We start from the raw sequence: 14,622 nt of genomic DNA, 5'->3' as shown, positions 1-14,622 counted from the left end.
TATGGACATGTGGACGATGTTTAAGGATCTCTTGCAGGATGTTAGACATAAATTTGTCCCAGTGAGGAAAATAAAGAATGGTAGGGTGAAGGAACCATGGGTGACAAGTGGAAAATCTAGTCAGGTGGAAGAAGGCAGCATACATGAGGTTTAGGAAGCAAGGATCAGATGAGTCTATTGAGGAATATAGGGTAGCAAGAAAGGAGCTTAAGAAGGGACTGAGAAGAGCAAGAAGGGGGCATGAGAAGGCCTTGGCGGGTAGGGTAAAGGAAAACCCCAAGGCATTCTTCTATTATGTGAAGAACAAAAGGATGACAGGAGTGAAGGTAAGACCGATTAGAGATAAGAATGGGAAGATGTGCCTGCAGGCTGTGGAAATGAGCGAGGTCCTCAGTGAATACTTCTCTTTAGTATTCACCACTGAGAGAGAACTTGATGACGGTGAGGACAATACGAGTGAGGTTGATGTTCTAGAGCATGTTGATATTAAGGGACAGGAGGTGTTGGAGTTGTTAAAATACATTAGGACGGATAAGTCCCCGAGGCCTGACGGAATATTCCCCAGGCTGCTCCACGAGGCAAGGGAAGAGATTGCTGAACCTCTGGCTAGGATCTTTATGTCCTCGTTGTCCACGGGAGTGGTACCAGAGGATTGGAGGGAGGCGAATGTTGTCCCCTTGTTCAAAAAAGGTGGTAGGGATAGTCCAGGTAATTATAGACCAGTGAGCCTTATGTCTGTGGTGGGAAAGCTGTTTGAAAAGATTCTTAGAGATAGGATCTATGGGCATTTAGAGAATCATGGTCTGATCAGGGACAGTCAGCATGGCTTTGTGATAGGCAGATCGTGCCTAACAAGCCTGAAAGAGTTCTTTGAGGAGGTGACCAGGCATATAGATGAGGGTGGTGCAGTGGATGTGATCTACATGGATTTTAGTAAGGCATTTGACAAGGTTCCACACGGTAGGCTTATTCAGAAAGTCAGAAGGCATGGGATTCAGGGAAGTTTGGCCTGGTGGATTCAGAATTGGCTTGCCTGCAGAAGGCAGAGGGTCATGGTGGAGGGAGTACATTCAGATTGGAGGGCTGTGACTAGTGGTATCCCACAATGATCTGTTCTGGGACCTCTACTTTTTGTGATTTTTATTAACGACCTGGATGTGGGGGTAAAAGGGTGGGTTGGCAAGTTTGCAGACAACACAAAGGTTGGTGGTGTTGTAGATAGTGTAGAGGATTGTCGAAGATTGCAGAGAGACATTGATAGGATACAGAAGTGGGCTGAGAAGTGGCAGATGGAGTTCAACCCGGAGAAGTGTGAGTTGGTACACTTTGGAAGGACAAACTCCAAGGCAGAGTACAAAGTAAATGGCAGGATACTTGGTAGTGTGGAGGAGCAGAGGGATCTGGGGGTACATGTCCACAGGTCCCTGAAAGTTGCCTCACAGGTAGATAGGGTAGCTAAGAAAGCTTATGGGGTGTTAGCTTTCATAAGTTGAGGGATGGAGTTTAAGAGACGCGATGTAATGATGCAGCTCTATAAAACTCTAGTTAGGCCACAGTTGGAGTACTGTGTCCAGTTCTGGTCGCCTCACTATAAGAAGGATGTGGAAGCATTGGAAAGGGTACAGAGGAGATTTACCAGGATGCTGCCTGGTTTAGAGAGTATGGATTATGATCAGAGATTAAGGGAGCTAGGGCTTTACTCTTTGGAGAGAAGGAGGATGAGAGGAGACATGATAGAGGTGTACAAGGTATTAAGAGGAATAAGCAGAGTGGACAGCCAGCGCCTCCTCCCCAGGGCACCACTGCTCAGTACAAAAGGACATGCCTTTAAGGTAAGGGGAGGGAAGTTCAAGGGGGATATTAGAGGAAGGTTTTTCACTCAGAGTGGTTGGTGCATGGAATGCACTGCCTGAGTCAGTGGTGGAGGCTGATACAATAGTGAAGTTTAAGAGACTACTAGACAGGTGTATGGAGGAATTTAAGGTAGGGGGTTATATGGGAGGCAGGGTTTGAGGGTCGGCACAACATTGTGGGCTGAAGGGCCTGTAATGTGCTGTACTATTCTATGTTCTGTGTTCTATATAGTTCAAGGGAAATTAAAGCATGCAAAAACCTTTTTTTAGAGGAACTGTTTTTAAAGCTGCTGCTTTGAAATCCATTAATGTCCAGTTAAATATTTCAGTAGCCTTGTTCCATTCCCATATTAACTCTACCATATTAACTGTAACCACACATGAATGATCATATCATTCAGTGGGAAGCCTGTGGTCAGAATTCAGAGGTCTGGTTACAGCTTGTAAACAATGCATTTGCATTTTGCATTTTTAAACGTATTTTGAGTTTGCAGGAAATTACTTATCTCAGGATATTCAAACCATTTAAGATTACCCAAGGAGCAGTCATTTCAAGTAAGCATTGTCCTCTGTTTGTTAGAAGGAAGAGACACTTCTCTGATAAAATAATCCAATAAGGAATACGTGTATGCGGATGTATGTTGTTTGACAGCATATAGGTTACAGTTTTATTAGTATTTACTTGTTCTTTTGAGATCAGTCTACTACATGCTTTATTCTTGGATTTCTTTAGTAGAGCTACAAATATCTTGAACGTTATTTCTGAAAATGTTTCTGATTTGCGGAAGATTTTGACTGAAGCAACATCTGGAATTGGTGTACGACCAGGGAATGAAGCAGAAATTAAATTGCTTAGGGGCAATGAAGGAGAAAATAATTTTTCAGAAAATAGTTTGGAAGCGGCTGAAATGACAAAACGGAGTTGTCAAGAACCAGACCCAGAGAGTCACTTGACTGACGTGCCATTAGATCTGTATAACAGCAGTGTAGACCACATACAAAACATGAAGAACCAAACAACTGACCAAAATGATGCAGAAAGCAATCAAAATAAATGTGAGGATTATCTGATGTCTTTGGACATAACAGAATATGAGCTTCAGATGTTAGAACGTCAAGCACAAGAGGAAGATGCACTGAATAATATTTCTTCTTTGCCAAATAAGGTAAAATATAATATTTGAGTATCTTCTCTTACAATTTCTTCTGTTGTTCTGATGCAATACAATGCTATACAATTTATTATCTAAAATCAAAATACAGTAAGTTATTTAAAAATTTTCAATGCAGTAAATGCTGGCTTAAGCTAAGAGTACATTGTTGAGTGAAGTGATAACTGAGCAAGATGGAAAGAGCAATATTGTCAAAAATGGACATTTGGTTAGAAGAGATTAAATGTTAAGTAGAGGACAGGTAATGGGTCTGCAGGATTAAAACATAAATTGCCAGTGTGCAATTCAAGCTTTAAAGTTTTATTACATCATTTGATGTTACTGCCATATATGCTAGTATCACCATCCAATATTAATTGGGTACTTTAGTTAGGACACTGAATTAAACCAAGTTAGTTCCAAATGTTATGGCTTTAACATATTAGTGGGTGAAGAAGTAATACAACTATTGTAAGATATGAGGTGTTCAAACAGCTGGAATGACAAGAAAATGCACATATGGAAAAAGCCATGTGGGTGGGAGCACGCAAGTTGGCTTTGGTGGTGAATATTAAAAATTGCAGATGCTGTAAATCTCTAACCCACGTCCATTCTACTTGCCTTATAATGTGCCCTCTTGCACCATTATAACAAAGCCCACCATAAGCTTGAGGAACATCACCTCATGGTTATATTGCAGCTTTTCAGGTTCAATCAAGCTCAACAATTTCTTGGTAACTAGCTTTCTTTGTTTGCAACTAGTCTATTTCACTGCAGGTTAATCCTCCTGTAATATTAACTCCAATTTCACTCTATGGAAATAAATATTGCTTGATCTCCTGGGCATTTCTTACAGCTCTGCATTTAATAGCTTTCAAATGTTCCTTTGTGTTTTCTTTTGTATAGTTAGAGTCATAAAGAAATACAGTACAGAAACAGGCCTCTTGCATGCATCAACCATCAGCCCCCATTTATGTGAATGCTATATTAATCCCATTTTTTATTCTTCTTGCATTCACATCAATTCCCCTTCCCTCTGTAGTCATCCATTCCAAATACCAGCCGTTTATCATTTTCCATTCCTTTCAGTCTTAATTCTTGTTTCATAGCCTTGCTATGAATGATCCTATGATCCATTAGGATTCAGTTTTGATAATACATTTGGCAGGAACAGTGCTTATCATGGACACTTAAAGGGTCTATTTTCTACTGTCAGTTAACTGGTTAATTTAGGCGTGCTGTCCTCAAAATGTTTGATGCTTTCTATGAGTTTTAAGCTTCAAGTATACAAAGACGGATTGGGAAATGCTGTTAAGTATTTTTCTGACATTTGCAGAAAATCACTAGAGTACCTGTACTTCCATAGGGTCAGTAGTAAGCCCTCCCTATAGAGTATAGAATATGGCATGATTGAAAGGATGAGCAGTGTGTAATAAATGACATTCAAGAACATCATGTCTAATTTTCAAACTTATTTCCACATCCTTTAATGTCCAAAAACATTTCAGTCCCAATGTTTATTTTCCTCAAGAACTGATCATTACCAACCTCTGGTGAAGAGAATTTAGTGAAGATATTTCTCCTTTTCCAAACCTTGTGTTAAGACTATCACCGTAAGTTTTGTACTTTTTAAAAAATCAAAGTTCAAAGTAAATTTATTATCAAAGTTCATGTGTATCACCACATACCACAGATTTTAATTCCACGTCCCATTCCCATTCTGATATGTCTATCCATGGTCTCCTATACTATCAAGATGAAGCCACACTCAGTTTAGAGGAACAACACCTTATATACCGGTTGGGTAGCCTCCAACCTGATGGCATGAACATTGACTTCTCTAACTTCCGTTAATGCTCCTCCTCCCCTTCTTACCCCATCCCTGACATATTTAGTTATTTGTTTTTTTCTCTCTCTCTGCCCATCACTCTACCTGTTCTCCATCTCCCTCTGGTGCTCCCCTCCTTCTTTCTTTCTCCCTAGGCCTCCCGTCCCATGATCCTTTCCCTTCTCCAGCTCTGTATCACTTTTGCCAATCACCTTTCCAGCTCTTAGCTTCATCCCACCCCCTCCGGTCTTCTATCATTTCGCATTTCCCCCTCCCCCCACTACTTCTAAATCTCTTACTATCTTTCCTTTCAGTTAGTCCTGACGAAGGGTCTCAGCCTGAAACGTCGACAGTGCTTCTCCCTATAGATGCTACCTGGCCTGCTGTGTTCCACTAGCATTTTGTGTGTGTTCTTTGAATTTCCAGCATCTGCAGATATCCTCGTGGACACTACCCTTAGATTCATTTTCCTGCAGGTATTTACAGTTGAACAAAGAAATACAATAGATTCAGTGAAAAACTGCAAAGACTGGCAAACAACCAATGTGCAAAAGGAGACAAATTCTGCAAATATAGAGGGAAAAAAACTCAGGCATTTTCTAATTTTACATCTTTCAATGACATTCCTTCAAGCTTGAATAACTCCTAATCTGAAGTAACACAAACAAAATTCTGGAGGAACTCAGCAAGTCAGGCAGCATCTGTGGAAATAAATAAAGAGTCAATGTTTTGGGCTGAGACCCTTCTTCAGTAAAGAACGGGGGCAGACAGCAGAATAAACAGGTGGGGCGAGGGTAAGCAGGATAGCTAGAAGGTGTAAGTGAAGCCAGGGGGTAGGAAAGGTAAAGGGCTGAAGAGGAAGGAATCTGATAGAGGAGAGTGGACCATAGGAGAAAGGGACCCAGGGGGAAGTGCTAGGCAGGTGAGAAGAGATAAGAGGCCAGAGTGGGGAATTGAAGGGGGTGGGGGGGAGGAGGAGGGATTTTAAACCAGAAGCAGAAATCTCTCTTCGGAGATGGCAGAAGTTGCGGTGGGTGATATGTTGGATGCAGAAGCTCATGGGTAGTAGGTAACGACTGGAGAAATTCTATCTCTGTTAATGCAGTGGAAAAATGTGGTGAGCATAGGTGTTCAGGAAATGGAAGAGATGGGGGTAAAGGCAGCATCAATGGTGGAGTAAGGGAAACCCCATTCTTTAAAGGAGGAGGACATCTCTGATGTCCTGGAAAGGAAAACTGCATCCTGGGAACTCATAATCTGACGTCTTATTGTTAGCACTTCATTTTAGGGTTCAGTGAGCCTCCATTGCCTTCCTCTAAGGCATGTTTATCCTACTGTGGCTAAGAAAACAAAATGTATACACTGAACTAATTTCTTCTGATTCCCAAGCCCTTTGTCATAAAGGCTGACATATTACTTGTCAATATTATTTTCCAGATACTTTGCTTTTGCCCACCTGCTTATTTTTTTGTGCATAGCAGCAACAAAGCATCTGTTTTCTTCTTGTTTTGCGTCAACTGACTGGGGCTGAACTTGATTTTACTGGGTTATTGTCGTATTTGACCATAAGATGGCGTTGCAGCCACATTCTACACCATTATCCACTTCCACTTCTGTCATTACTTGACTTCGTTTATGCCTCTGTTGATCTGCTGTCGATGCCTGCACCATGCTCCTAGACCTGATTGTTCTAGTACTCCTACATGAACTCCTGTGTTCACCATCCTTATGCTTTTTGTAATTCAAAATTTGCTCTTTGTGTCTAACTCTGCATCAAATTTTAGTTGTTCCTTTACTCTTGATTACTATCCCATACTGACTTTTGTTCAGCAAAGTTCTCAGTTTTATTTTTGGATAGCTCCGTGGCTTTGTTTGTCCATTTATCTGTGATCTTTTTCTTCATGTGGATGGTTGAACTTTGTTTTCAGGTAATAATAACATTTTTTCTGTACTATTTTAGGCTCCTAAAGTGAATGAAGAAGCAGATCTTTCTTGTGTGATTGAAAGTGACGAGGAGCTGGAGAATGAGATGGTCAAAGTAAGGTTGATTTAGCTTTTTAAATTTAATGACAAATTTCAGTTTGTTTGGCCAAATTCAACAATTTAGATCCTGGTTTGATTCAATTTTGACAGTATTTTCATAGAATCTGAATATTGTGGCAAGAGTTAATAGGGGGTAATGCCTTGCATCAAATCATCTTTGCTGCTACCTAGACCTTTTACTATAGGTTTAAAAGTGAAGGTGTTGGAAATAAGCATTACATATGCTTTGGTTGCATGCAGCAAATCCGAAATAACTGGACAAGGCCTCTTTCTGGAAGTGGGAAAATATTCTGCTTGGATGATTGCAACTTCAGTGGTGCCTAAGAAATCAGGTATCATTCAGGATAAAACAGCATTCATGATTGTCAGAGCAATCCATTTGCTCAATTATTTCACACTAACCTATTCCCTCTCAAGTTCATGAACTCACCCTTGATTCTCTTACAATCCACCTACACTATGGCAATTTATCTACCATCTTTGTGATATGGGAGGAAACCAGAGTTTCTGGAAGAAACTGACAGGGTCTTGGAGAGAATGGCAAGCTCCACACAGACGAAGTTACCTTTTTAGGTAGTACCAAAAAGACTGAATGTTCAAGCAAAATGTTGTACTTACTGTTTGCTCCTACATTCTTATGCATTATAATTTCAATGAATTAGACTTTGGTTTATTATTGCCACATGTACAGTGGAAAGCCTGGCTTGCATAATGTTTAAAACGTAACATAATGTATTGAGATAGAACAAGAGAAAACACTAACAATGCAGAATAAAGTGTAACAGCTGTAGAAAAAGTGCAGTCCAGATAAACAATAAGCAACAAAATAATAACTAAAGGTAGATTGCGAGATAAAGAATCCGTGTTATCATACTAGAGAATGATTTAATAGTCTTATAACAGTGGGATGAAAGCTTCCCTTGAACCTGGTGGTATGTGCTTTCAGGCTTTTTCAGTTCGACCCAATTGTAGAGGGGGAAAAATGAGAATGTCCAGGGTGGGTGGAGTGTTTGATGATGCTAGCTATATTACTGAGGCAGCAAAAAGTATAGAAAGAATCTATAGTTTGGAGGTTTGTTTCTGAAATGCACTAAGCTTTGTGCACAACTCTGTTTCTTGCCATAATGTGCAGGGCAGTTGCCATATCAAGGTGCGATGCATCCAGATAGGATGCTTTTTATGGTGTATCAACAAAAATTGGTAAGGGTTGACAGGGACATGCCAAATTTCTTTAGCCTTGAGAAAGTAGGGGAATTGTGGTTGGACCAGGAGAGGCTATTACTACCGGGAACTTGAAGTTCTCAACCCTCTTAACGTCAATAATATTGATGTCCATAGGAGCATTATGTCTTATTGTGTGTATTCTCTGCTTGCACTAGTATATTAAAAGTTGTATTATTATTGATGTCAGAGAAAGTGAACTGAGCTTAATCTCAGTGTGGCACAGTTTTGTTGCATTGTCCCATTTGTCAGTATTGGTAAAATTTGTAAACCTGTTCCCTGCCTGCTTTTACACAATACTAATAGTTAGCTTATACAACCAAAATCTTTTGACTCTTAGATCTCAGTAATTGGTAATTTATCTCGACAGTAAGCTATTTAAGTATGCTGAGAGAAAAATGTTTTTGATAGAAATTATAATCCAGAGTTTAGTACAAAATGTTTCATTTAAAGTGCCCACTAGATGGCTCCCCAATAATAGCTATGCTCAAACTGTAACTGCAATGCAGAAGTAATTTTCCCTGGGCGTTTTTGCAGTTGTTTTTTGGCTGAACAGGTAGCCAGGTAAACTCATTAGTGTAGTTTGGATTTACTGTAGCATCTTCCCTCAAAATAATGAGAGAATCTTCAGTATTCTTCTTGACAGATCTCTGAGGAATCAGTTATTAATTTCGTTCAAAACCAAGATGTATAGATTTTTGGGTATTAATAAAATCAATATTTACAGATACATATAGGGAAGATCAATGGAATTTTGGTTAAAGATCATGATCTTTCTGAATGGTAAAGGAGACTCAATGGTGCAGGTTGGTTTATTTACACTCCTATTTCTTGTTTTTTTTCGTTTAAGAAAGATCAGGTGACTGAAAAACGATGCAGTCACTGGCAAATCCTACATATGATGCCTATCCTTTTAATCAAATGGTTTTGCTAGATATCTGAATAGTTAAACAATCAAAATGATGTGAGTGTAGAGCTATGTGCAGGGCAATTAAGGATAGATAATTTATTTCCTAAATGACATTAATGAACCAGATAGATTTTTATGATCATCCCATAGTTTAACCATCACTAGTCGGTGTTTGACAGTTGGCATGGACCTGGTACGACAAAGAGCCTTTTTCTGTGCTGTATGACTGTAAATATTAATACCAGACTTCATTAAAATTGAGTATTATTTAATTAATAAAAACTCAGATTCAATTTTTGGGGGTACAAGTTGACCACCGATTTTCTGGCACCTTGGTTCCTGAGCTTTGCCAGATTAATGCTTTTGCTGAATTAGAAGAGGCCATGCAATAATAATGGCAAAAATGGATTGTAGAAGCTTAAAAAGGATTATTAATCACTGTTACCATCAGATAGGAGGCACAGAAGCCTGAAGGCACACGCAGCGATTCAGCCATCTGATTCCTAAATGGACATTGAAAGTTTGGACACTACCTCACTTTTTAAAAAATATACAGTATTTCTGTTTTTGCATGATTTTTAAAATCTATTCAATATATGTAATTGATTTACTTGTTTATTATTATTATGTTTTATTTATTACTTTTCTCTCTCTGCTAGATTATGTATTGCATTGAACTGCTGTTGCTAATTTAACAAATTTTATGTCACATGCCAGTGATAATAAACCTGATTCTGATTGCTGTGGGATCTTCATCTTCTGTATATCACAGTTTCATCTGCATTATATACCTGCTCAGGACTGAGGTTTTTGTCAGCTATGAGCTTTGCAAATTCGTCCACGTACTCAGTAGCTCCTTCATGATTTGCAGACCATTCTTCTCGACACATTTTATGCATGGAAATTCCACGGTGCTTCTTAAACCTTTTGAAGCCATCCTTCACTATAGTCACATGCATGTGCTAATTTAAGGTCTTTATAGAACAACTTAGCTTGGTTCATAATCATACTGCCAGAAAAGTCAACTCCATCACTCCAATGCTGGCAAAAGCAATCATCACTTGATCATGCTCAGTGCTCTTACCAACACTCAGAGATTTTCTAATGCTCTTTTGCTTTAGTGAGTCATTGTTTGCATAGAATTGCAATTTTTTTCCCTTTTGGTGCTTTATATCGTGCACAGTTGATGAACCAATGCCATTACACCTTGGTCCAGTTTTTTTCAACATTTCAATCTTTGATACGGACTGATGTTTATGTTTGACATCACCACTGGTACTTGCACTTATCTTAGAAGCCATTGTTAAATTTCTGGAAAATTGGTGGTCAACCTGTACTAAATATTTCAAGTCAGAGCTGGTAAGACAAAATGGATTTAACTACCTTTTAAACAAGCACCCACTTTGGGAAGAAGAGGTAGGAAGAGAGTGGGAAAAAAGGTAGATCCATAGTATGGTGCAAGCCAAGAATGGGTATAATGTACAAAGTTGATGATACTGTGAATAAGAGGAGAGCAGCACGACCAAACAGTTAAGCCTTTTCTGAGCTTAGGGACAAGGCAATTTAAGGCATGACCATCAAAAATGTAGGACTAATTACATATGCACATGAGACTAGCATCAAACAGTGCTCTCTTCAGAGTGTTGTTGCTCAAAGGGAAGATAGCACAGTGATTGGGAAGGTCAGTGTATCAATACATTTAAAATGAGGATTTTAAAATCAAGCCCTTGTCAGGTGTGATGATTCCAATACTGAATGCATGGCATGGCTGTTAGCATTTGATATCATATATATGCCTCTTGCCTTGAATGTAGTCTGAAAATTGCACTCTAGATGTAGTAGCAGATTGTCATGCCGTTTTGTTTCACAAATTGTAGAACTGAATCTTGTGCTATTTAGTTTTTCAAAGTATGCCTTTTCTGTTATCTTGTCTTCAGCTGCCGAGGCAAGATGGAATTTGTCAAAATCCATGTCCTTTGTCCTACTCTTTGACAGTCAGCTAAACTGAAATCTTCAAAGGTTAAACAATTAAGCTGAGATGATACAAGATAGTATCCACAGTACTGTATTTTTAAAAAATTCCATCTTGATCTTGTTGAAACAGTCACAGAATCTTAAAGCTGCCTTCACATCTGTAACCTGTTCTCTCTGGTGAACATATACTAAACAATTTATTGTCCTTTCAAAAAATGGAGATCCAGAACTAATATTTTCTACATGTTTCATTGACTGCAGTTTATTTTATCAATGTTTATGAGATATTGCCTTATAGAAATGCAAATGTATTCTTTTCCTGAGTTAGTGTTTCCATGATAGTTTTATTATTTGAAAGCTTTAAAAGTTGGTGACATTTTTAGGTGTTTTAGAGGTTACGGAAGTTATATGCTATTGCCCAAGTAATGTAAATGTTGTTCCATAAAGGTGTTTAAGAAAAACAAAAATTTCTTTTTCAGATGTTCAAATTGCAGTCATGTTTTAGTGTAAAGGCAAAGTCAGTAACAGTGTTACAGGTCGTGGCAGGGTTGTACATTTGGCTATGTAGACATATATCACATGATGGCACACATCATTAGAAATATCCTGTGGTTTTTAGAGGAGGAAAATACCCTAGCTCCCTGCTACATATTTTTATTAGACCTTTAATATAGTTCAATTTATCTAAATGGTGATGCCATAATTAATGGCATCGCCAATTATGGAATTTGTCACAATGGTGCTAATATTTTACAGGAAATTATTATTTGTGTCTTTGGTAAGGCATTAAACTGAAGCTTTTATCTGTTTTGAGAGCAGTGTTGCTTTTGTAAAGAACCACAGGAAGACTGTTGTCTGATTTCATATTCCCTATTAATCAACACTGTTCCAATAGCCCCTTTTTCATGTGTTTAGCTATAACTGCACACAAAAGAAATTTAGATTGAACCCTTGCAGCCATCTTGTATGTTGGTGGGATTATATTCCTGTTTAATATCAGGTCTGAGTCTTTCCCTAGCTTAAAACAAATCTATTGAACAAGAATATAAACTGATAGTACATATGTGTTAAATTATTTTAGTCCTATTTAGAATGTGGAAAAGTCCAATAGAAAAATCCAAACATTCACTGTTCATTTCCCTCCAAAGATGATGGCTGACTTACCGAGTTTGTTCAGCAGCTCATTCTGTTTTGCAAAGGAATTGTCTATGTTATTCAGTTTCACTGTTCTATATTGAGCTGTCATATCGTGTTAATGCTTGCAGAAAACCCTATGAAACTAACAAATGTTTTAATATCATTGAAAGTAGCAGTGAGCTAAATTAGAATTTACTGCTTTGATGCTGACTATTTGTAGGAAGATTATCTTACCAGAACTTATCATTACTTGGAAAAAAAATATTAAATTGAATTGTTTGCATCTTATGGTCATCTAATAGATACTGCACGATCTGGACACCTCTGAAATGGATTCTGAAGAATCCTTCCGTTTACTTGACAAGTCTACACCAGAGCAGTCCTTTGGAGCGGATGATGAGGAAGATGAAAAGATCAAGGAAGAAGAGGAGAAATGGGGTAAATTTGGTTACAAAGGCTAGTTCTTTCCATAATGCATTTCCCAACAATATTTCAACTTCTTTCAAAACATGAAACTGTTTAAATATATTTTTAGATAAGGGCTTATAGTAAATATACTGTACAACTTGCAGTCTTCTACAATCAAAGTAGTTTTGGGAAGTATTCCATTGATATGACTGACCTCTTTTTGTTCAATTTAGATGCTGCAATACCAGAACCAAATGCAAAACAGATCAAATGTCTGAAAACTTACTTTGGACATTCTAATTTTAAACCGTAAGTCTTAAATTTACAAGACTTTTGACATCAGAGCCAATATTGTAGTTTTGTGAAGTTTGCACGTATGAATAGAAATATCTGTGATGAGCAGAGTTTACATTGCCTGAAAGGTTAACTTTGTTACTCTTGTCATTTGCCTTATTTGCCCTGCTGAGTATTTCCAGGATTTTCTATTTTTCAGATTTGTAACATTAGAACTTTTTTTTTATTTTGGTAAAATGTCCACATAAATTTATTTCAGTCTTGGCAAAGACAGACAGACATGCTTTATTGATCCCGAGGGAAATTGGGTTTAGTTACAGTCGCACCAACCAAGAATAGTGTAGAAATATAGCAATATAAAACCATAAATAATTAAATAATAATAAGTAAATTATTCCAAGTGGAAATAAGTCCAGGACCAGCCTATTGGCTCAGGGTGTCTGACACTCTGAGGGAGGAGTTGTAAAGTTTGATGGCCACAGGCAGGAATGACTTCCTATGATGCTCAGTGTTGCATCTTGGTGGAATGAGTCTCTGGCTGAACATACTCCTGTGCCTAACCAGTATATTATGGAGTGGATGGGAGACATTGTCCAAGATGGCATGCAACTTGGACAGCATCCTCTTTTCAGACACCACCGTCAGGGAGTCCAGTTCCACCCCCACAATATCACTGGCCTTACTAATGAGTTTGTTGATTCTGTTGTTGTCTGCTACCCTCAGCCTGCTGCCCCAGCACACAACAGCAAACATGATAGCACTGGCCACCACAGACTCGAAAAACATCCTCAGCATCATCTCAGTCTCCTCAGGAAGTAGAGACAGCTCTGACCCTTCTTGCAGACAGCCTCAGTGTTCTTTGACCAGTCCAGTTGATTGTCAGTTCGTATCCCCAGGTATTTGTAATCCTCCACCATGTCCACACTGACCTCTTGGATAGAAACAGGGGTCACCGGTGCCTTTACCCTCCTCAGGTCCACCACCAGCTCCTTAGTCTTTTTCACATTAAGCTGCAGATAATTCTGCTCACACCATGTGACAAAGTTTCCCACCGTAGCCCTGTACTCCGCCTCATCTCCCTTGCTGATGCATCCAACTATGACAGAGAGATAATGAATAAAATATTCCACCAAGATAAGTTCAATTAATTTAAATTCTATGCTTCTTGTTTAGTCTTCGGTCAAACCAAATGCTTTTAGAGGAGCAAATTGTGATTGAAAGACAACATAAATGGAAGTCCTTTGGATCTGCATCAGGTTATTTTACAGTCTGGGGAATATTTTAGTGTGATTTAGGGTGGTATTTCTGTATTTTTTTCAATCAAATGTTCCAGAATTGCTCCTCTCTGTGATAAACATGTATCTTTACATTGGCAACACACACAAAATGCTGGAGGAACTCATTAGATCATGCAGCATCTATGGAAATTAATAAACGTTGACTATACTCTTTTCCGTAGATCTGCCTGGCCTGCTGAGTTCCTCCAGCATTTTGTATGTGTTGCTTCATTTCCAGCAGCTGCAGATTTTCTCTTGCTTGTGATTGGGCTCTTTACATTGGCAGTCTGTTCAACTACATATTAAAGTAACAGTCACCTTTTGTTTTTCCAATTTCCACCCCCATCATATTAATCGATGAAAATGCACTTCTAACCAGATTTAATATATTTGGATCATGGTCCTGAATGTGGTATCATGAAGACGATATGAGATAGGAGCAGTAGTAAGCTATTTGGCCCATTGAGTGTTCTGTTATTTTGTTGTGGCGGAGCTATTTTCCCTCTTAACCCTATTTTGCCTTCTC

The 14,622-nt window shown here is 38.6% G+C and overlaps 1 protein-coding gene across 5 annotated transcripts in view; it reads left to right on the top strand.

The window, feature by feature from the left end:
- Positions 1–14,622, top strand: part of wrn (WRN RecQ like helicase) — a 134,495-nt gene that overhangs the window by 28,483 nt on the left and 91,390 nt on the right. For 4 of the 5 annotated variants that reach the window (XM_059965364.1, XM_059965361.1, XM_059965362.1 and 1 more), the window contains 4 exons: positions 2,587–3,019; positions 6,793–6,870; positions 12,420–12,555; positions 12,759–12,834. In XM_059965364.1, coding sequence (XP_059821347.1) covers positions 2,587–3,019; positions 6,793–6,870; positions 12,420–12,555; positions 12,759–12,834 — 723 coding nt within the window. The remainder of the gene's footprint in view (positions 1–2,586; positions 3,020–6,792; positions 6,871–12,419; positions 12,556–12,758; positions 12,835–14,622) is intronic. The other variant, XM_059965363.1, reaches the window with a different exon arrangement.

The sequence above is a fragment of the Hypanus sabinus genome, chromosome 3 (assembly GCF_030144855.1).
Source record: "Hypanus sabinus isolate sHypSab1 chromosome 3, sHypSab1.hap1, whole genome shotgun sequence".
NCBI classification, from domain to species: Eukaryota; Metazoa; Chordata; class Chondrichthyes; order Myliobatiformes; family Dasyatidae; genus Hypanus; species Hypanus sabinus.
This window is presented reverse-complemented; position numbering and strand designations above follow the sequence as displayed.